The 22,325-nt window shown below is 49.4% G+C and overlaps 1 protein-coding gene across 1 annotated transcript in view; it reads left to right on the top strand.

Moving 5' to 3' along the window:
* Positions 1 to 21,928, top strand: part of CNGB1 (cyclic nucleotide gated channel subunit beta 1) — a 43,559-nt gene extending 21,631 nt beyond the window's left edge. Inside the window, exons 10-18 of the mRNA XM_055000834.1 lie at positions 9 to 131; positions 245 to 386; positions 1,500 to 1,659; positions 6,121 to 6,218; positions 6,307 to 6,390; positions 10,679 to 10,797; positions 12,042 to 12,188; positions 19,765 to 19,951; positions 21,725 to 21,928. Of these exons, the coding sequence (XP_054856809.1) occupies positions 9 to 131; positions 245 to 386; positions 1,500 to 1,659; positions 6,121 to 6,218; positions 6,307 to 6,390; positions 10,679 to 10,797; positions 12,042 to 12,188; positions 19,765 to 19,951; positions 21,725 to 21,928 (1,264 nt within the window). The remainder of the gene's footprint in view (positions 1 to 8; positions 132 to 244; positions 387 to 1,499; positions 1,660 to 6,120; positions 6,219 to 6,306; positions 6,391 to 10,678; positions 10,798 to 12,041; positions 12,189 to 19,764; positions 19,952 to 21,724) is intronic.
* Positions 21,929 to 22,325: the final 397 nt, after the last annotated feature.

The following is a 22,325-nucleotide window of genomic DNA, read 5'->3' as shown; positions in this document are numbered from 1 at the left end:
CTTGGCAGAGTCATCAGAATCACAGCCTACTTGCTCTTCAGCTTGCATGTGAACTCTTGTCTGTATTATTGGGCATCGTCCCTCAATGGACTGGGGTCTACCCCATGGGCCTATGATGGGGAAGGAAACAGGTACACACAATAATCTCTGCTTTCGATGATTGGCGTGGGGTCAGAGTTGGGTGAGATAAATCCTTGGCTGCTTCATTCATACGTAGGCCTGCCGTATGTTTGTATCCCTAAAGTTATCTCCGCTGTTACTACTGGGCTGTCAAGACCTTAATAACGATCGGCGGCCTGCCAGACCCTCACACCCTCTTTGAGATAATCTTTCAGCTCCTCAATTACTTCACAGGGGTCTTTGCGTTCTCAGTCATGATTGGTCAGGTAAGAAAACAAACAATGCTTTTCTTCTGCTCCCAAGTCTCCTGTTGCATTTTGTCTTCCTGTGCTCTGTTTTCTCACGGGCCATTTTCACACTGCTTACTGGCCATGGAACATCACGGCGAGCTCCTGGAACAGTAGTTCTTGTGAAAATTGTGCCAGGAAGACGCTGTCATTCCAAAAGCTCGGCGCGATGTTCCGTGGCCGGTAAGCAGTGTGAAAACGGCCATGGTGTACTTTACTTTATATAGTTAAACTGAACAATCTTAATGATTTTCCACATTTAAAGACATCTAAATGATGGAAACTTTCCCCAACTGCTGTAAAGAACATTCTCTGGCTAAACCAACAGAGTGAATGCTTGGTGCAGCACAAAACAGAGGGTGCGGATGCATTGCAAGGACTCAGATTGCTTTGGGGTTCTCAACCTTGCCTAGGCTGATGCCAGGAGATTTGAGGGTGGTGCCTGGGGAGGGTGGAGTTTGGATATGCTATGATGTCACTTCTGGGTGACACTCCAGGAATTTTCCCTATCTTCTATGGTGAAGACCATAGAGACGGCAGGAAATCCCTAGAGCATCATGATGGACTCCACTTTTGTCTCATTCCTCAATTTTTTAAGGGCGGGAGATCGAGGCTGGATGCAGGGAATACCATTCCAGGCCTGGACAGTTGAGAAGCCTAAGTTGCTCCACAGTGCTGGAGGTAGCTTTTATCCCCAACAATGGGCCAACAATGCCATCAGTTTGTCACAGGGTCTTGGCTTGAATCTGTCTGTGGGCCCAGGAGGTAATGGCTATAACTTTGCTTGGGGCAACATGGTATCTTTAACCAGCCCTGATTCCAGGTTTTGTAAATGAAAGAAAGAAAGAAAGAAAGAAAGAAAGAAAGAAAGAAAGAAAGAAAGAAAGAAAGAAAGAAAGAAAGAAAGAAAGAAAGAAAGAAAGAAAGAAAGACAGACTGAGGATTGAACCTGGAACCTTCAGCATGCCAAGCAAAGGCTCAGCTGCTGAGCCATAGCTCTAGCTTGTTTAATTCCTGTTAGCTAGCTGACAAGAGTAGGTCATGCTGAATAAAACGCTCCCCTGGGTTTGTTCTTTCTGGTTTTGCTCATAGATGCGAGATGTGGTGGGTGCTGCCACAGCTGGCCAAACGTACTATCGCAGCTGTATGGATAACACAGTGAAGTATATGACTTTCTACAGAATCCCCCATTCTGTCCAGAACAGGGTCAAAAAATGGTATGAATACACTTGGCACTCTCAAGGCATGCTGGGTAAGGCTTATCAGCTATTTCGATTATTTTTCACTGGTGTCCTTAGGACTAGTTCATAGTTTTCAGTTATGTTCTTTGCAAAACTGTGATCTTGCACAATTGCCTGTTTCTCTCTATGTGCCTGTGCACCAGGGCCGTTTCCAGATGGCTTACCTTCACCCGGGACATCGCGCCTCGTTGCGGGGAAAATGTGAAATATCGCGTTTCCTCGCGCGAGTTTTTAACGACGTCGCGCAAAACTCGCGCGAGGAAACGCGATATTTCGCATTTTCCCCGCAACGAGGCGTGACGTCCCGGGTGAAGGTAAGCCATCTGGAAACGGCCCTGCTATCCCCTTCAGGTGTAAACCTGCTGATTGTGCTATCTTGGAATTATACCCCTCTTCTCCGTTGCCTGCTTTCCTGACCTTCTGCAGATCAGCTTCTTGTGGAGAAGTCGATCTTCAGATCCTTTCGCTGTTTTCTTTTGGATAGGCTCTTACGTAGGAAGTGAAGGACTTTACACTGTCTTGTAGAGTCTCTCTACACAAGGCATATTACACGGGGATGCTCAAGTGATTTACTTTCGGTGCGGTCTTATATTCAGGTGTCCTCTGTCTCCCTGGCAGTGCATCTGTATCCATAATGGGAAAACAAGTGTAAGATCTTTCACTTGAGTGTCCCCATGCAAGGTGTCTTGTGTAGACAGACTCAGGTTTCAGAGGGGGACTACAACTGAGTCAGCAAGTCAGAGAGGCCAAGGGCCGTCCTGATGCTATCTCTTCGTTGTAGATTGGTATTCTTAGAGACTTCCGTCCTTCTGTCTTCACTTTCCTCTCCTTACTGTCTTTCTCCATCTTGCAGCCTTGAGTTCAGGACGTGCTTCCTGCATCTCTTGGCCCCGTAGTCTAGATATTTAGAATACAATGCTATCTCTACTTCTTTCCTATCCTGAGTAGAGTTCCTTAAATTAAGAACTTATATTTCTTTGTTAGAGATAAAGCCTGGCTCTGTGCAGATATTTGTTCCTCTGCACATACACCGGGGCAGCACCAGGGCTTCTGGTGGCCGCGGCTGCCCCTACATGCACGCGCACATAGTGCGCACGCACGCCACCGGCCTGCGTGATGATGTCACCATGTGATGATGTTATCATGCAGCAAAGCTGGGCCCATTGGCCAGTGGGTGGCTGGGGCGGCGTGCGGAGGCTGCCCGCACTCCGCACACCACCCTGGACGCCTGCCATGCCTGGCCTGTGGCTGCTGCGCCCGGCTGGGGGTATGTGGTGGCGGCAGTGGCAGCGCGGGATTGGCCGGCTGCAGCAGCTGCGGGCCAGGCATGCCAGCTCCATGGTGTGTGCCTCCGCCCCCGGCGCCCCAGCACCCGTGACGCCTGCCTCACTGCCTCAATGGTGGTGCCGGCCCTGCACATACATACCCATGCAACACTTTGGCAGCACCCACTAGAAAACTCTGCCATTAGCTTAAAACATTTCTCTTTCAGAGGGCACTTTTGTGATGATTGTGCTGGTGATTCGAAACCATAGGCTGGCAGTTCTCTGTGTTTTTGAACTGATGGAATTTATATGCTGTGTGCTTTTATTTGTATATTAATAATTGTTGGAAATAGCAATGCCTGGTGTACTGCAGCAGCCAGAAAGGAAGAAGGACCTTCCATGCAGGGGGCAGCAAGGGTCACTTAGTTAGGGCAGTGAGAGCAGCACCTCTCTTGTTTCCTGGGGGGGGTCATTTCCTTGTCTTGTCTCCTATTGGGCTAAACAGGGCAATATCCTGCTTCTTCTCTCTCCTGCCTTATTCATTCTCTCTCCAAGATGTAGTCAGATAGCAAGGACTCTATCCCTATCTCTCTCTCTTCACTATCAAGTATGTATTTCCTCAAATAAACTTTTTGTCTCTTTAATCAGCACAGCGTAACTTCTGCTCTGTTTGCACTCAGCTAACAATAATAACAGTAATAACAGTGTGCCTATATACGGCCCTTCTGGACAGATTAGTGTCAACTCAGAGCAGTGAACAAAGTCAGTGTTATTATTATCCTTAAAGCACAGCTGGGGAGATGGGGCTGAGAGGAGTGGCTTACCCAAGGCTGAGCTCATGGCAGTAGTGGGATTCAAACTAGCAGAGTGCTGATTTGCAACCCAACCACTTAACCACTAAGAATGTTTAGTACCTTTGAACTCTCAGGAAAGGTGGTTTCAAGTATTCTGGTATTTCAGGTATTGGGAAAGGTGGGATATTATTTTATCCATTTAGGAAATTTATATGCTGCTTGTCCAGAGAACGCACTCAAAGTAGCTCACAAAAGGCATTTGGAAATCCTGGGTGAGCATCAAGCGCATTGCAATGGGGTCCCAGGCTCTCTAAATGATACATCAGTCTCCCGAGTGGCCAGAGTGGGTATGGAGGAGGCTGACTTCACTTGCTGCCGTTGAAAAGGCATGAAAGAGTTTTATTTCATAGCAGAAAATGTTTGGGCAGATTTGGCCGCATTTTTAATTCTGTGCGTTGTTTTTGTCTTGTTGATGGACTGTTATGTTGGTTTTGAGTCCTTGCAACTTGCTTGTTAATTGCCTCCTTGAGCCTAAGGAGATAAATAAAAATAACTATCAAAAAGCAGTTGTTGATGCTAGATTCCAGAAGCACAAACCAGCGAAGAAGAAGGATATGCCCCCTTGCCTACAGTGGACTGGAACCTCTAGCTACCTTACCAGCATATTTAAAGTCCATGACGGTTCCCCCATATTGAGATTTTTTTTTTGACTGCTAGATTGAATCGACCTCAGAAATAAAATGAAAGGTCACTTTTTGAGAGTTCCCTTTTTTGAACACTGGTGTTTCTGCAATACGGGGAAGACAGGTACCTTGGCTCATCTAGCTATTGAATGTCCCAGTTTCAGCAAGGAGAGACAGAGATGGATTATCGCAATACTTAAGAATGAGCTCACAAATATTAATCAGAGCCTTCTTTTTCTTTTACAAGATAAGGATCCATACATTACCAGGTCACTGGCATCCTACCTTTTAGCAACACAGCTTAAAATAAAAAAAAAAATTAAAAAAAACATTGTGATAAGAGTGAGATTTCCACCCATCCTGGTTTTTTCTTTTCTTTTTTTGTGTGGGATTAGGCTGAAGGCTGTGGCCAGGAAAGGAATAAAAGGTCAAATCCACATTCCTCATTCTAAGTCGCACGTTCCCCGCATTCCCCACGCAATCCCGAGTGCCGGTCACATTACCTCATTAAACAGACGCATTTCATTCGCATTTCTCCCGAATATGTGGTCACATATTTTCAACGGGAGTTTCACGGTGGCCGTGAACAGGCCAATGCGCAATTTACGTGGTTTTTTTTAAAAACCACCCCCCTACCTGTCTCCCCGGCCGTTCCGAGAGTTCCTATTGGCTGATTCAACTTGCAAGTGCTCCGTAGTCTGCAAAAGACTGTTTTTGACTTCATAGCATTGGATTTATTGATTATGCTGTTTCTGAATCAAATCCGGTAGTTTGAAAAATCATTTTGGGGTGAATCCATCCTCAGAACGGACTTGCGAAACTTCCTTTTTAACGGTTTTTTATTATTTTTATTTTATATTACTGTAATATCAAAATTATGAAATATCGAAATAATGACACTCCAAGGAAGTGAAACTTCAGTAAAATTCAGGCACTGAACTGTCCTGCATAGGAAATGCCCACGAAAGCTTCCCACATGCTTCCAAATTTCCAAAAAAGAAACGGGAGAGAGCCATCAGTGCTGTCAGTGGGGGAAAGAGAGGCATCATTATCTTCAATGTTTCTTTATAAGGCAAGATTGAAATAATGGAAAAGTGTGCTCAAAATTTTTTATAAAAATGGGCGGGAAAAAAAGGTCCCGCCCAAAAAAGCGGTTTTCGAGCGGCCATGTGACCGGAGGGACGCGCGAGAAAGACGGATTGGAAGCAGGAATGTGAACGAAGAGGAAAAAATCGCGGATTGGCGGCAAACGGAAGATATCCGATAAACATGCAGGTAATGGGTGAATGTGGATTTGACCATAATAACCTCTACTGCCAAGGCAGATGCTGGATAGGGACCTTTTTGCACACAACCCAAGAGGTGCCGTGGAGCCCCTCTGCTGTTGTATGAATGTTGTTAATGTGGAAGTGGAAGCAGAAGGAAGCAGTTTTCGAAAACCCAGTGGTTCGTTCTAACATCATGAATTTTACACTTGTTTTTGTGTCACACACGAAAATGCTCTAAGACATCAGAAAACTTGCTTAGAGATACTCGCTTTTTTAAGACAGTGAGTCCCTGGATTCTTCAAGTCAGGAGGTGACTTAAGTTCATCCACAACATCTGATTATGATAAAATGGGGGTGACTTTTGCAGATGCATCTGTCGCAAATGCAGAATTCATCTCCTCAGTCTGTGCAAATGGTTCTTTCAGGGTAGGTGAATCTTTTGCTCAATGTCCCGTTCTACAGATGAAGCAGAACTTCTGAGGCAGTTACCAGAAATGATGCGGCTGGACATCGCTGTCGATGTGAACTATGATATAGTGAGCAAGGTGCCGCTCTTTCAGGTACTCTGTCTGTTCTCACAGGGTTCATTTACATAAATCTTGATAATGTTTGTATAAACTAAATAATTCTTCCTTCCTTTTGTTTTAGGGTTGTGATCGGCAAATGATTTTTGACATGTTGAAGAGGCTCAGATCTGTGGTTTACTTGCCGAATGACTACGTATGCAAGAAGGTAACAAGTCCCATGTTCAAGGAATGAAATGCTGCGCTGAATCAAATTTCACAAAAATGTTGAAATCTGCCCACCATTTTAAATTAATTTTATGGGACCTGAAATGATGCAAAAAAGTATGTGGCAGATTTCCAGAATTTTTTTAAAAATCCTGATGTATATGCTCATCAATAGCAACGGTGACTAGGCTTAAAAATGATGACTTTTAAAAACATCTCCAAAAGCTTTTCCAGCTTTTCCAGCCTGCTTTCAGTATTCATGGTGATTGGCAGGGGCAGGGGCGTAGCGTGGTTGTGGGGCTCCCGGGGCAGGAGGTGGCGACTCTTGCCCTGTGTGGGGGGGAGGCAGCAACAGGACTCTCTGGCCCTGCACAATGATGTCACTTGTGACGTCATTGCGCAGGAGCGCCCCCCCTCACCTGAGGCAGGCAGCAGGGGCGAAAGGGCAGGGAGGCAGCTTGCTTCCCTGCTCGCCTCCCTGCTCGCTGCCATGCCACCGGGGCGTCCGGGGGCCGAGGCCAAGGCGGGCGACAAAGGGGTGGAGAGGAGAGTGGGGACGCAGCCTGCTTCCAGGTCAGGGGGCCAGCACGGCGCCTCCTTCAGAGTTCAGCGCTCAAGGCGGCTGCCAGCACTGCCTCCATGGATGCGCCAGGCCTGCCTAAGGGTCTGGATTCACCTCATGAAAAAGCTCTTTGGATTTCAAAAACTGAGGCAAAATAACAAAAGTGACCTGTTTGTAAAGAGTCATCTCTCACTTCAGGGCTTGTTCATTACTTTTTAGGTATAAGAAGTGGGAAACCTGCGAGACTCATGTGGGGGGGGGATAACCCCATCACTTCCCTGCTGGGCCTATCACTTGCCAGGCAGCTTGCTGCTCTCCCTTCCCTCGCCCACCAAGATACTTGTGGGAGGGGAGATTCTGCTTGGCCCTCCCCCTCCCCATTGCCCTTCCTGACTGCCTGGCAGGGGTGGCAGAGGATCCCCCTCCTCTCTGCCCAGCTGCCTGTACACAGGCTGCAAAGATGCCTGTCCGTCCACCCACCTCTCTGTCCTTCTCTTCACTGCTTGGTGTGTGTGAGGGGGGGGAGGCGGAAACAGTTCCTGCTTCTCCGCATCCCCTCACAGGCAGGGTTGGGCTGCATCAAGGCGCACTGGGAGATCCGGCTCCTCCCCTCCCTACAGCTGGTCAATTGGCATTGTGTGTGTTTGCACAGGTGTATTCTGTTGGGGTAAGGGTTAAAAATAGTTTAAATTCAGAGTTCCAATGTATCTTGAATCAGAGTCAATAGAGAGTCAGACGCTTTGCTTGCTTTTAAGAAAAGTTTACTTCTAAAGGAAAAAGGTACACGGTATTGCTACAAAATGAAGAAGTCTATCAGCTACATCTTGCTACTGCAAAGTGCAAACTTAGACTGAGACTCCATGCCAGTTATGGCAATCTTCTTGACCCTAGAAAGAAATCACCTGCCTATTGACAATAGTAGTTTACAAACACATCTTAGAGCCAAGCTACAAGTGACAAATGACACAGGTTGGACACTTGTCAGCTTCCCTCTAGTTTTGATGGGAAATGTAGGCAGTTTGGTGGAATGTTGGACAAGTGACAGTTGAAAAGTCCATTGGACAGCAGTCGGAGAGCCGAGCTGCAAGACCAGGATGCCTACATTTCTCGTCAAAACTTGAGGGAAGCTGACAAGTGTCCAACCTGTGTCAGGCGTCACTTGTAGCTTGGCTCTTAGTTTCCCAGGCTTTGAGTTAGATTAGGCTCTTGGCTCTCTGCCAGATTTCCCTTTCGGGTTAATACAAACAATAGCACACTGGGTAAACGCATTAACCCATAATGACCGAATGTCAGAACCTGCAGCCTATATTCCAACATATTCTTCTGTTTTGGGGAGGGAGATTCCCTGTCCTTCTCTCTATATGGGCCCAATCCATGGATTAAAGTATCTGCAGAGGGGGCCACATTGACTATTAAGATATACTGATATGATTACATTTGTTGGAACAGAGTTATTAACATGATTTTTATACTGATTAGATGTTATTTTTCACTTTTGACAATGACTGAGGTCGAATCCACACGCACTCACCTTCCGCTTTTCTTGCGCATTCATGGCAGTTGGGTTGATCCTGCTATCATGAATTGGACATTCACATTCATGCTCTTAGAGCATCTTTGTGGCGCTATCAGTTCTCCACATGCCTGTGAGGAAAGTGTGATACTGGGTGGAGCCTTTTACTTTCGTCAGCGATGACGACACACGTTCCGTTCCTTTCCCTTAAAAAAAAAAATCTAAGATTGGCGCTGTATCGCTGTTTCACTGCTTTAAACTTGGAAATAGCCACTCCCCCTTTGGTGTCTGTGATTGGCTTACTCTTTGCTCGTGACAGTAGGCTCAAGATCAATTGTTTCGTTGTTCTGGCGAGCAAATTTGAAATAACCAAGATGCAGTCCTGGCTATTACACATTAAAGTGTTCCATGAACTTTGATTCCCTTTCAAACAACAATGGGATTTCTGATGCTGTCCGCTAAAGGGGAAGGGAGGTGTGCGGAAGCCTTACGTCTGTTCTTACGTGTTTGCCAATTTCCAAGAAAGGAGAAGTTCAATGCTTTGATGGAGTTCTAAGTTTTATTTGGAAACGGAAATGGCTGGAATTCAGAGGCATGAGCAATAATTGTTTACTTGTCTCGGGAAATTGTCACTGGTTGTGAAGGGGGCTTCTTTTTCAGAATGCGACTTCGTAATAGTGCAATGAAAGTGATTTTGTTTTTAAAAAGTGGGTGCGGAAAAAGCATTTCCAGGTTTCTCAAGCAGGACAGCATGGAAACACAATTATGGCGCATTGATGGTGGAAGTTTTGTGAAATATGTGAGCAGCGTGTGAGCAGCTGTGAGTTTAGCGCCACAGTGGTGAAAAAAATGCGCAAAACAATGGACATGTGGATTCAGCCTGAAGTTCCAGTGATACTATGGCTAGACTTATTTTGTTCCTTGCAGATTCATAGCCAAATTGGTTTATATGTATGGGGGTTTGGTTTAGCAGGGTGTAAGGTAATCCTGTCATGAAAAACATGTCCCATTGATTTTGAAATTAATCAAGATCACCTTCCTCCTGTAGTAATTTATTCACTGTAAACATTTTGAATCATTTTCACATAGTGTATACTGAAGCTGTATGTTCATAGAAAACCCACATGTTGCCCTCTTCACATGGAATGGTGGCTGCACATATTATGGTATATCAGGAGCATTGCAGATAGTGGGCTCCTGGCACACATTGTTGTAACATCTGAAAAGGTAAAACCAAATGTAGCTCCCTGTCACTAGAGGCAGTAATGGCAAAGAAGAGAGTTACATTTCAAAAAGAGCTATATTCGTGTGCTTAGCCTAGGGGTCGCACTACAAGTGACGAATGACACTTGCCTGGCAAGTGAAGAGACTCATGTGAATTCCTCCCTGTTTACTTGCCATTCACTTGCGCTCCACTTGATCAAGTGGAGCGCAAGTGAATGGCAAGTGAACAGGGAGGAATACATGTGAGAGCCAAAACACACGAGAAGAAACACCTAGGTTCAGCACGTGTTCTCTTACCTCAAGGTTTGCTGGGATCTGTAGGCATCCTGGAAGCTTAAAGTTTAGCATTTACAGAGCAGCAGGAAGGGAAATACAGGCGCCTGCATTTCCCTTCCCCTTCCTTCTGCTCTGTAAATGCTAGACTTGTTCTCTTACCTCAAGGTTTGTTGGGAACTGTAGGTGTCTTGGCAGCTTAAAGTTTAGCATTTACAGAGCAGCAGGAAGGGGAAGGGAAATGCAGGCACCTGTATTTCCCTTCCTGCTGCTCTGTAAATGCTAAACTTTAAGCTTCCAGGACGCCTACAGATCCCGGCAATCCTTGAGGTAAGAGAACACGTGCTGAATCTAGGTATTTCTTCTCGTGTGTTTTGGCTCTGAGTCTCTTCACTTGCCAAGCAAGTGTCATTCGTCCCTTGTAGTGCGCTCCTAGGTCATCTAGTAGTCCTTGCTTAGGATTTTCTGAGAACCATTACACTGCAAGATACTGGGAGGAAATATCAGTGCAACCTGAGGATGCTCTTTGGAAAAGACTTGCAAGCTGAAACTGTTAAAGAGAGAAAGTGAACCAAATCAGCGTTCTGGTTGGAAAGCTGTTTTGTCTTCTTCTGATCTGATGAAAATAAAGAAAGTCACATTGAAAACCAGCTTGCGTAGCTTGGACGGCAGACCGATCCACTGTGCTGCACGGATCACAATTCGTTTTGGTTTTAGGGAGAAATTGGCAGAGAGATGTACATCATTCAAGCCGGGCAAGTCCAGGTACTAGGAGGACCTGATGGGAAGACGATCCTGGTGACCTTGAAAGCCGGATCCGTATTTGGAGAAATAAGGTCAGGCACACAAGGAACGTGTAATGTCCTCTATCCTGGCCTTCCTTCAAATGAAAAAGGCTTTACTGCCAATGCCGAGTTCTGTCATGGCCCTCTCCTCCATTAGACCTTTGCAGCCACTCTGTGGGCAGGTTAGTCTGAGCACAGTTGCCAAAAGATGGCTAAAGGAAGAGAATTCCAGAGCCCAGGGAAGCAGGCAACCTCATGTGCCGTTTTCTCATTTGGGTTGCATGTGAGGGGCTTAGAGAGTGAGACTGACCCATGACACAGGTAACATGACTTGGTTCCAAAAACAGCTTGGAGGGGAAGGCAGCAGGAGCCCTTCCTCCCCCCATGGTGGAATTCTCAGCCCATTTGGGCTCTCTCTCTCTTTTTAAAAAAAGCCATTCCCTGCAGCAGCTGCTGTGTGGCTGCAGAGAACATGAGTTGGGTCCAGGAAACGCAGACCCAACTCATTAAAAACATGAATGTGTAGCTGGCCCTAAGGCACCCCTTCATTCTCTCATGCACATTTCTTGCTGGGCAATCCAGTTACTATTGGCTGCTACTGTACAGGGGTCAATGCTCCTGTGATTACATAAGGATTTGAGGACCAGGAGAGTGCTGGTTGGTTGATTGGCTGACATGGGAAAAACAGAATTCCCCGAGATTAGGTCATCAAGCATTCAAAATCTTCTTCCATAGCCTCTGCTGGAGTGAGAGGAGGCCTGCCACCAGCAGGGGGTGAGTTAGGCAGCAAAAGTGCAGCAAGAGAGGGGCAAGGTGGAAAAGGGGGAAGGATGATCAGGCCTGAGCCCCATTCTCAGTCCCCTTCCTAACCAAGAGACATATCGCAGATCTGTCAGGGTCGAAACTGCTGCTGATTAACATCCGCTCTGCCAATGGAAAAACATCAATGATCCATAGTTTCGTAGTAGATGGAAGAGCCAACTTTGGCTGCATCCATACATCTTGGAGTACCACACTATTGTGCTGTAGCAATCCTTTGCAAATGGATTGTCCTGTCTCCACTGGATGATCCAGGCGCAAATGATTGTAGCACGATATCGGACGATGTGTGGAAGCAGCCCTGACATGTGTTGCCTAACTAACGAATTACAGAATGTTGGCTGTTGAGATTTACTTGTTGTCAGACGACGGCCTCTGACGATGCCGGAAACCGGATGTGGAGCTGTCAAGTCTGTGAAATATCAGGCTAGCCCATATCGCATCCTAGGGTGACCTTATTTTGTTCTTTTTATTAGCTTACTGGCTATACGAGGTGGAAATCGCCGCACTGCCAATGTTGTGGCTCATGGATTTACGAATCTTTTCATTTTGGATAAGAAAGATCTGAATGAAATTCTGGTGCATTACCCAGAATCCCAGAAGCTGCTGCGAAAAAAGGCCAGGTGAGGATGGCCAGGTGTTGTGTGTTTATTTGTTGTAAGGGACCCAGATGACTTTGGCAGGACAATTTCCCCTGTGTTGGGAAATCTCATTTTGGCAGTACTCAAACCACAGTTTGAAAGCGAAATGTGGTTCTCACATTTCACGTTGTTTAAAGATGACTGATGGAGGAGAAGGAAGCTATGAAAAAGGTTTAAAATTGTGCCTGGCTACTCATTCCTCCCAAAGAACATTTTCTTACTTATTAAAATTCCTCCCTTCGCCAGAGGGTACATTTCCCCTGTAACTCCTGCCTTTGCTCATCTTTTGAAGACGTAAAGGACCTCCCTCCCCTAGCAAAGCTTCCTCTTCCCTTTACATCTTTGTGATTATCCAGTTTCTGAAGCAGCTAGGACTGCTGCAGGAGTAAAGGAGGAATCGTGCTGAAATGATACATCTGCCCACAGCTTCTGTCTTGGAACAGGCAATATTTATACACATCTATGTTGGCAGGACCACACAATAAAGATTCATAAACATGCAGAATACCACAAAAGTTATTTTTCTTGTGTGTTATACTACTGTCATTTTCAAAATGTCTCCCCCCCAGCAAATAATCCATATAAACCACAACAACATTCCCGCAACAACATTGGCCCTTTTTCACCTTCCCTGTCCTTGCGCATCCCTATCACCCTGACACAAAGAAGAAAGAAATAGAAAAGGCAGAGAAAAGAGCTGCTAATATAGGCGGTTACCTCCCCCAAGTAATTCCAGGTGGGCAGTGATATTTGTCTGCAGCAGAAGAGTTTAAGTCCAGTAGCACCTTAAAGAGCAACAAGATCTCCAGGATATAAGCTTTCAAAAGCCAAAGCTCCCTTCGTCAGATAAAGTAGGAATGGAAAACCCTGGAGATCTTGTTCATCCCTAAATAATAACTCTGGTCCACATTATCGTTCAAAGATCCAGAAAAGTTAGCCGTGTTAGTCTGTAGTAGCAAAATAGAAAAGAGTCCAGTAGCACCTTTAAGACTAACCAACTTTACTGTGGCATAAGCTTCCGAGAATCACAGTTATCTTTGTCAGATGCATCCTGCATCCTTCAAAGAACTCTAAATCAGCAGACCAAAGAACCTGGGATGTCTCCAGTGTTTCATTTCTGTTTAAGGTAATCTGTAAAGTCCCAGAGTTCATTCAGTGGCTGATGTTGTCCTGCCTTCCCAGTTCGGTTATCTTTTACAGGGTCCCAGTACAGCAGCCAATCATTAAATGGATTCTGTTGCGTGAAAGAAAGAGTTACACTGGTACATTATGATACCTAATAAATGATTGAATATAAACATTGAGCATTCAAGACTGAAATGATAATTGTAAGATAGTGTTCTGAAAAAATCTGACGAAAGTGTGTTAAAAATTAAGGCTCAACAGCCCGGGTCCAAATGACACATTGTGTTTTTTTGGTGAGTTGTGCGGTATTCCATTCATGAGCAGCTCTGAAATGGGTAAGAGAATTTTCCACAGAGCCTTTTTGACTCGGGAAAACAGCATGGGGCAGAGGCAAGACCTCTCCATCTCCACAGTTACGAGCAGAATCGGGCTCCTGTCTATTTTTAAAATGCCATTCCCCGCAGCGTCTGTGTGGCAGCAGGGAAAGTGAGCTCCATATGGAGAATCTGGTCCAGATTTGCCCAGAAGCATATTGTGTAGTTTGGACCTCAGAGTGATTGCACAGGTGCTGCAGATGCTTGCAGCACTTAAATGATGGTGGGCACATTTGGATCGTCTTCGTCCTTCTGTGCAGCCCCACATTGGGACTGCGCAGGCGCAGGCCAGCCGCGGAAAAGATTTTTCTAGCTCTAAGAGATGTGAGGGGGACGTTCGGATCCACCGCGCATGCGCGCCGGTGTTCCCGCCAATTTTGAATGCATATATATCCGAACGTCCCCGGCATTCCCTCAGTTCCTTTTTCGCCGCCGTCGAAAAGGTTCTTATTGTCTAGCGTTCGTTTCAAGCGTCTCTTCGGAGTTTTGGATCGTTTCTTCTGCTGGTCGGTATTTTCCCCTTGTCATCTGTCGGGAGATACCGTTCACTATGTCGCAGACATCTTTGTTTAAAAAGTGTCATAAATGCGGCACTAAGATGACCCATTCGGACGGCCATGAGCTCTGCCTCATCTGCCTGGGCGAGGGGCATGTTGTCGAGCGCTGCTCCATTTGTATGTCCTTCACTCCGAAGGCAAGGAGTGATCGGAAGGCCAGGCTCCGTGCCTTCTTGTGGGATGCCAACCTTCTCCCCCCCAAGCCGTCAGGCTCTTCGGGAGATAGGCCGCGCTCTGCCGCTCCGTCACCGGCGCCGTCTCGTAAGTCGCCAGAGCCGCTCCCCTCGGAACCGACGGGGCAACCCGTTCCGGAGGCCCGTCCTGATTCCGGTTCCGGGGATCGTCCTTCGAGCCGGAAGGCCAAGAAGCGTTCCGCGCCCAAGCCGAAGTCCTCCTCCAAGCCTTCGGTTCCGGAGGCTGTTTCGGAGCCCCCGTCCAAGAAGGCCAAGGCGAAGTCGAGGGCCAAGGACCGTGCATTGTCCCCAGCTCCGACTGTGCAACCTGGTACTCCATCCGAACCAGTCCTGATACCCGACGATGTGGTGAGTCTCCACACCCCGTCGCCTCCTTGCACGCCTCCTCCGTCGGTTCCCGAGGAGTTTATGCCGTTTCCGCCTTTCCCGGAACCGTTCCAATCTTTTGAGCGCTCCCTGCCGTCCGCCCCGGCGCCTTCAGAGGCCTCCGTTCCACTGCCGTCTACCTCGTCGGTTCCGATGCCTCTTCGCTGGCCTGCCCCGGTGCCTGCTCCTCTGCCCCCTTGCCAGCCGGTCGCGGGGGTTGGGAACATGACCTCCTGGCAGGATTTTGTGGCGTGGTTCCAGCAGTCGCTGCCCTTCCTGCAACATCCGTCGGTTCCGATGGTCTCCGTTCCGGCTCAGCCAGTCGGGCTCCCAGCACCCGCTCCTCCACCTCCGGGCTTACCTCTGCGACCACCGGTTCCTGCAACTTATCCGTCGGCCCCGACCGCTCACCGGTCTTCGGTTCCGACGCAAACCTCGCCGGAGTTTTCAGATTCCGAGGATGAGGAAGGTCTGGCGTCACCGTCGGAGTGCTCTTCAGACGCGGCCTCGGATCCTTCCCCGGATGACACCGTGGGTGGGCCCCGCTCATCGTCCCCAAATGACGATTACAGGCTATTCTCCGAACAGATGGTGCGGATGGCCGCCGCGCTGGAGATAGACGTCTCCTCCACGACCTCCAAGCCCAAGAGTAAGCTGCTGGAGGCGCTGTATTCCGGGTCCCCCGCGTCGGTGGCGTTTCCCCCTGTGGAGGATTTTGTTGATAACGCTCTCGCGCTCTGGCAGGCGCCGGCGTCCCTGTCCGCGACGGCAAAGAAGGTGGAACGGTACTACCGTTTAAAGCAAGATGATTGCCCGTACCTCTTCAATCACCCGAAACCCTCGTCGATCGTGGCTGAGGAGGGTCAGGCTCGGTTCCGTTCCGGTTCCTCGTCGGCCCCGGCGGACCGGGAAGGCAGGAAGCTGGATGGCGTGGGCAGGAAACTCTACTCATCCGCGTCTCTGGGATTCCGTATTGCCAACTTCCAGGCCATAATGGGATCCTATAATCTATTCCTGTGGAAGAGGCTGTCTTCTTACCTCTCCGACCTCCCGGAGGATCGCCGCCACCTGGTTAAGGCCCTCCAAGCCGAGGCCGTGAAGCTGTCAAAACAGCAAATGACAGCTGGCAAGGACGCCGCCGACTCTGCAGCGCGAGCGATGGCAACTTCGGTGGTCCTGCGTCGGCACGCCTGGCTCCGGTCCACGGCCCTGCCTCCAGAGAAGAAGGCGAAGGTGGAGGACTTCCCGTTCGAGGGGCCCCAGCTCTTCTCGGAGAAGACGGATGAGTCCCTCTCCCTGATGAAGAAGAATCAGCAGACGGCCAAGTCCCTCGGGGTCGCCCCCTCAGCCCAGTCGTCGGGTCCGAGGTATCGCTATGGTCGGTTCCGATCCTACCAGACCCCTTACCAGCCTTACCAGCAGCGTCAAGGGCGCTTCTTCTCGGGCCAGTCCTACGGTCACCGATCCTACTCTGCCCAGCAGCGTCACCCTTCCAGGCGCTCCGGCCGGTCCAAGGGCAGGCAACAGCCCTCTTCGCCCAAGCCTTCGACCTCGGCGCAGAAGCCCTCGGTCTTCTGACTGCGCCTGAACGCTCCCCCGTTGGCCTCCGAGGGTGCTTCCTCTGCTGCCCAGTTTCTGGACAGGCTTCGACCTTTTTTGCCCTGTTGGCAATGTGTTACTTCTGACGCTTGGGTCCTGTCCATTGTGGCCCATGGTTACAAGTTAATGTTTACGGATGCACCCCCTCTCTCTCTCCCTCCCCGTTGTTCTCCATGTTGTGATGTTGTGTTACACAATAATGTTATGGAGTTGGTTACCAAAGGTGCTGTCCGGGTGGTCAATGTCTCTACTTCCCCATGGGGATTTTACTCCAGATACTTCCTTGTGGATAAAAAAGGTGGAGGTTCCCGGCCCATCTTAGACCTTCGAGGCCTCAATGGTTATTTGAAGGCTGAGAAGTTTCGCATGCTGACCCTGGCGCGAGTCATGGAACTCCTGGAAGTGGGCGTCTGGCTGGCCATTCTAGACCTGAAGGATGCCTACTTCCACATTTCTATATTTGAGGGCCACAGGAAATACCTGCGGTTTGTGTATGGGGATTCTGTGTATGAATATACAGTGTTGCCCTTCGGGCTAGCCTCTGCACCCAGAGTCTTCACAAAGTGCATGGCCACCGTAGTGGCATACCTGCGGTCCCAGGGTTGCTTTATCTACCCGTACTTGGATGACTGGCTCCTGGTGGGACCCTCGCCTGACTCTCTCCAGGCCCATATTGCCCTCACTTTGTCCGTGCTGGCTAGGCTGGGCTTGGTGGTTAATGGGGATAAGTCTATCCTGACCCCAGGCATGGCCATTAGGTTTATTGGGGTCCATTTCAATTCCCTGCTGGGTAGAGCCTACCTGCCCCCTGACCGGTTGGCCAGGCTTTCCGCTTTGGCCCGGCATTTTATGCATTGCCGGTATCAGACTGCCCTTTTGGTTCAGACTCTGTTGGGCCTTATGGCCTCCACCACAGGGGTGGTTTTCTTTGCGCGCCTGCGTATGAGGCCTCTGCAAAACTGGTTTGTCCGGAGGTACAACCCCCTCACCATGGGTCAGCACCAGAGGTTTCCCATCCCCAGGGTGGTGCTGCGCTCTCTGGCCTGGTGGACTGTCCCTGGGAACCTGTCTGAAGGTTGTCCTTTCGGCCCCTTCCTAGCCGAGGTCACGGTTTATACCGATGCCTCCAACTTGGGATGGGGGGGGCGCTGTGGACAGCTTTCGGCTCAGGGCATCTGGTCCCCATCTGAGGCATCCATGCATATCAACCTTCTTGAGCTTAGGGCGATCCGTTACTCCCTCGCTTCTTTTGCAGATGCCATTCGGAACAGGAGGGTTCAGGTCCTGTCGGACAATACCACGGCCTGCTACTACCTCAACAAGCAGGGAGGGACGGTCTCGCTCAAGCTCTGCAAGGAGGCAACAACTCTATGGAATTGGGCCATGGTCAACAACGTCCTTCCCAGAGCCGTGCACATTGCCGGGGATCTCAACACCTCGGCGGATGCGCTGAGCAGGGTGTTTCTGCCTCAGCACGAGTGGTCCCTAAACAGGGTTTACCTCGACCAGGTTTTCCGCACATGGGGCATGCCGTTGGTCGATCTCTTCGCCACTGCCCGCAACAAACAGGCCCCGCTGTTCTGCTCCCGGGCCGGCATTGGCCGCCACTCCCTAGGGGATGCCTTCCAAATACCTTGGTCCCCAGGGCTCTTTTATGCCTTCCCGCCCTTTCCGCTCCTGTACAAGGTTCTTTCCAGGGTCAGGGCCTACCGAACCCGCTGTATCCTCGTTGCCCCTCGGTGGCCTCGCCAGGATTGGTTCCCCCTTTTGCTCTCCCTGTCCCAGGGGCGATGCCTCCCCCTGCCTCACGCCCCGGACCTCTTAACCAGGGACGGGGTGTGGCATCACGATGTGGCTGTACTGAATCTGGCTGCCTGGCTTCTGGGCAACCGGGAATGAACCTCTCTTCTGGGGTGCTTGGGGTGATCTTGAATGCCCGGAAACCGTCCACCAGGTTGTCCTACCAGAGGAAGTGGTCACGTTTTTCCCGGTGGTTGGCCCCAAAGGGGGTTTCTCCCTTTAGTTGCCCGCTCCCTGTCATCCTGGACTACCTCCTGGATCTCTGCTCCCAGGGCCTTGCGTTTTCCAGTATTAAGGTCCACATGGCTGCAATCTCTGCCTTCCATGAGCAGATTGATGGGAAGACAGTTTTTACTCACTGGCTTTCCAAGCAGTTCCTGAAGGGCCTGTTCAAGACCTTCCCTCCTAGGGCCCATCCCATTCCACAATGGAGTCTCTCCCTGGTTCTCTCCCAGCTGATGCTCCAGCCCTTTGAGCCTCTATCTTCTTGTCCCCTGCCTTTGCTCGCTCAGAAGGTGGCTTTCCTGGTGGCAATCACGTCCTCTAGGCGTGTTGGGGAGCTGTCTGCCCTGCGGTGTGACCCTCCCTTCCTGCAGTTTTTCCCTGGTACTGTCATGCTCCACACTAGCATGGAGTTTCTGCCCAAGGTAGTCTCAAGATTTCACCTACAGCAAAAGGTGTTCCTCCCCTCCTTTTTTCCAACACCTTCATCCCCAGGGGAACGAGCACTACACACATTGGATGTAAAGCGTGCTTTATTGTTTTATTTGCACCGCACCAAATGTTTCAGGAAGTCTCCTGCCCTGTTTGTGTGTTACTCTGGCCCTCGCAAGGGCTCACCTGCTTCTGCCCAGTCCATCTCTCGCTGGATTGTGTCTACGATTAAACTTTGCTATCAGCATGCTGGAGTCCAGTGTCCCTTGTTGGTTACCGCTCATTCCACTCGAGCGCAAGCTGCTTCTGCTGCCTTCCTACGAGGAGTGCCGCTCCGGGACGTCTGCCAAGCTGCGACATGGTCCACTGCAGACACTTTCATCAAGCACTATTCTGTGGATGTGCATGCACGACGTGACTCGGCTGTGGGCACAGCTGTCCTGCAGTCCTTGTTCAAGTAGACACTCACACCCGCCCCCATTGGTGAGATGCTAGTTACTCTCCCAATGTGGGGCTGCACAGAAGGACGAAGACGATAAACAGGGTTTCTCACCTGTAACTGTTGATCGTCGAGTCTCTTCTGTGCAGACACACATTCCCTCCCGCCTGCCCCGCTGTGAGTGCTTGGTTTCTTCCATTGTTTCTCCGGCGGCTCAGGTGAACTGAGGGAATGCCGGGGACGTTCGGATATATATGCATTCAAAATTGGCGGGAACACCGGCGCGCATGCGCGGTGGATCCGAACGTCCCCCTCACATCTCTTAGAGCTAGAAAAATCTTTTCCGCGGCTGGCCTGCGCCTGCGCAGTCCCAATGTGTGTCTGCACAGAAGAGACTCGACGATCAACAGTTACAGGTGAGAAACCCTGTTTTTTTCCTTTCTGTTCCAGGCGAATGCTGAAGAACAACAGTAAACCTAAAGAAGAAAAGGGGATGCCGAAAGATGTACTGATCATTCCTCCAAGAGTTGGGACACCGAAGCTCTTTCAAGCAGCCCTCGCAGCTGCAGGGAAGATGGGGGGCAAGGGGCGGTTGGCTCACATCCGATGGAAACTGAAAGAATTGAAGGCACTGCAGGTATGTACAAAGGGGTGGCTTCTGCCTGCAGCAACAGCAGGGCTTTTTTCCAGCTGGAACGCAGTGGAACGGAGTTCCGGAACCTCTTGAAAATGGTCACATGGCTGGTGGCCCCGCCCCCTGGGCCGATTCCAGATGACTAACCTTGTCGCTTCATGCCGCCCTCTTCCGGATCGCGACGGGGAAAATGCGAAATATCGCGTTTCCTCGTGCGAGTTTTGCGCGATGACGCGCAAAACTCGCACGAGGAAACGCGATATTTCGCATTTTCCCCGTCGCGATCCGGAAGAGGGCGGCATGAAGCGACTTAAGGTTAGTCATCTGGAATCGGCCCTGATCTCCAGGCAGAGGGGAGTTTAGATTGCCCTCTGCACCACTGCACCGCTGGAGTGGCGCAAAGGGCAATCTAAACTCCCCTCTGTCTGGAGATCAGGGGGCGGAGTCACCAGCCATGTGACCCTTTTCGCTGAGGGTGATTTAAACTTTTAAAAACTCTCTCCTTGTTCCAGCTGACCCAAAGTGACATCATTGGCCCTGGGAATGTGTGCGCACTTTGCACGCGCACATGTGGTACCAGGGGCACTACCTCCCAGAATGAGTTGCACCCTGTGCTGGCAACCCATTGAGTTCCACCGCCTCTTTTCCCAGAAAAAAAGCCCTGCGGCAACAGTATCTTCTCTGGAAATGGGACCAACTCAGCTGAGCTGGCTAACAAACTAGGGTACCCCTCCCCAATTTCACTGGGTAATGGGCACGTTTGGAATTTTGAGAATGGAGCGTAGACGCCACCACAAAACGGCTTCCAGGAGGGGCAAGGCTCGGGCTGCCAGGGCTCCTGCTGCTCCCACCCTGCAGGCTCAAGTGCTTGCTGCTGCCCACTGGTGCAGTGGGGAATAGGCCTCACTTCAACACTGTGATGTCACTTGTGGCGCAAACCTGGATGTGACATCATCAGTGTGATACAATGACATCACTTTTAGGTTTATGGTGGAAGTGACATTGCAGCACTGCTGACCATTTACATGTCCTCTCACCGCCCCAGACTTCCCACCAGTTGCCTGCACTGGGCTTACAATCCTAATCAAGGCCAATCACAAAATGGCTGCCATGAGGTACTGGAGCAGATCACAAAATGCTGAAAGATTTCCAGATAACCATCCTCTTTCCATGGAGATAGTTGCTTCCAAATGTGCACTTCCTGAAGATGCAAAGATGGGGGCTCCTGAATTCTTTTGAAGCACCTCCTGCTTCCAGAGGATGGAGAAAAGCCAGGCGTGTATATTTGCCCCATTGTGGGTCACTGAGCTGGGGGATTCAACCATACATTCTAAATGTGCCTTGGGGGAGCATGTGTGTGGTTTTGATCAGAAAAACAACCCCTAGGGAAAGGGTTCACACCGTTCCTTTGCTCAAAATCAGTAGTTTCTCAAGACTATTTTTCATTTGCAAAATGATGGGACCTTCTTTATAGCTCCTTGTGTGTCCTCTTGAGTTTGCCCCAAAGGCCTTACTCCCTTTCCTCATTCAAATGGTGATGATCAATTCTCTCTTTCTTTCAAGGCAGGTTTATTCTGTGCCAGGGGCTGCAGTTCAGAATATGTAAAATAAGAATGTGGGAAGCACTCCAGAGGGTCTGACACGTCAGGGATTTCAGGGGAAATCTTCTGGAGCTATGTCAGCTGAGCCCCACCCGGCCCTCGGGCACCTGTTTTCCTAGAAAGTTTGCCTGCCCCAGACTCCTGTCGATGCCAATACGTTGCATTTCTCTTCCAGGCCGCAAGTTCCTCTCCTGTTGTTCCAAAATCGCCCGTCAGTCATAGTTCACTAGCTGGTTCAAGGAAATCAGATGACCACAGAAGTGAGAAGGTTACCGTGAAGTCCCCTGAGCCCTCTGTTATTGTTCGTGTGAGTCCAGCACCTGAAGGCGATGAACAGATTCTTTCTGTAGAAAATGAAGGAAAAGAAGAAAATGACTAGAGGAAGTTCCTCGAGAGCTGAGAACTTTGGATCTCATAGAGTTCTGCTGTCGTGAACTGAAAACCAGGAACCAAACAGAAAGCCTGGACGGGCTTTCACTGCTGCAATAGGCGTGGGTTGTAATTGGAAAATTATTCCAGTTGTATAATTGTAAACGTACAGAAAATCTATAGCCCTTTAGAATGCAATCACAATGATTTACACACTGTACAAAGTAGTACGAGCAATAGTCCCTATCCTTTTATCAAAGGATCTTTCTGAGCCATTTCTTGCAGCCCAGCCTTCCTACCTGCATAAAAAGGCCCTCCTGAGTAACTCAGTTTTGCATAGTTTGTGGAAAGCCAGGAGAGTGGGGGCTCTCCTGACCTCCTCAGGCAGGCCATTCTGTTGGGGAAGG

Source organism: Eublepharis macularius, chromosome 16, assembly GCF_028583425.1.
Source record: "Eublepharis macularius isolate TG4126 chromosome 16, MPM_Emac_v1.0, whole genome shotgun sequence".
Lineage (NCBI taxonomy): Eukaryota > Metazoa > Chordata > Lepidosauria > Squamata > Eublepharidae > Eublepharis > Eublepharis macularius.
This window is presented reverse-complemented; position numbering and strand designations above follow the sequence as displayed.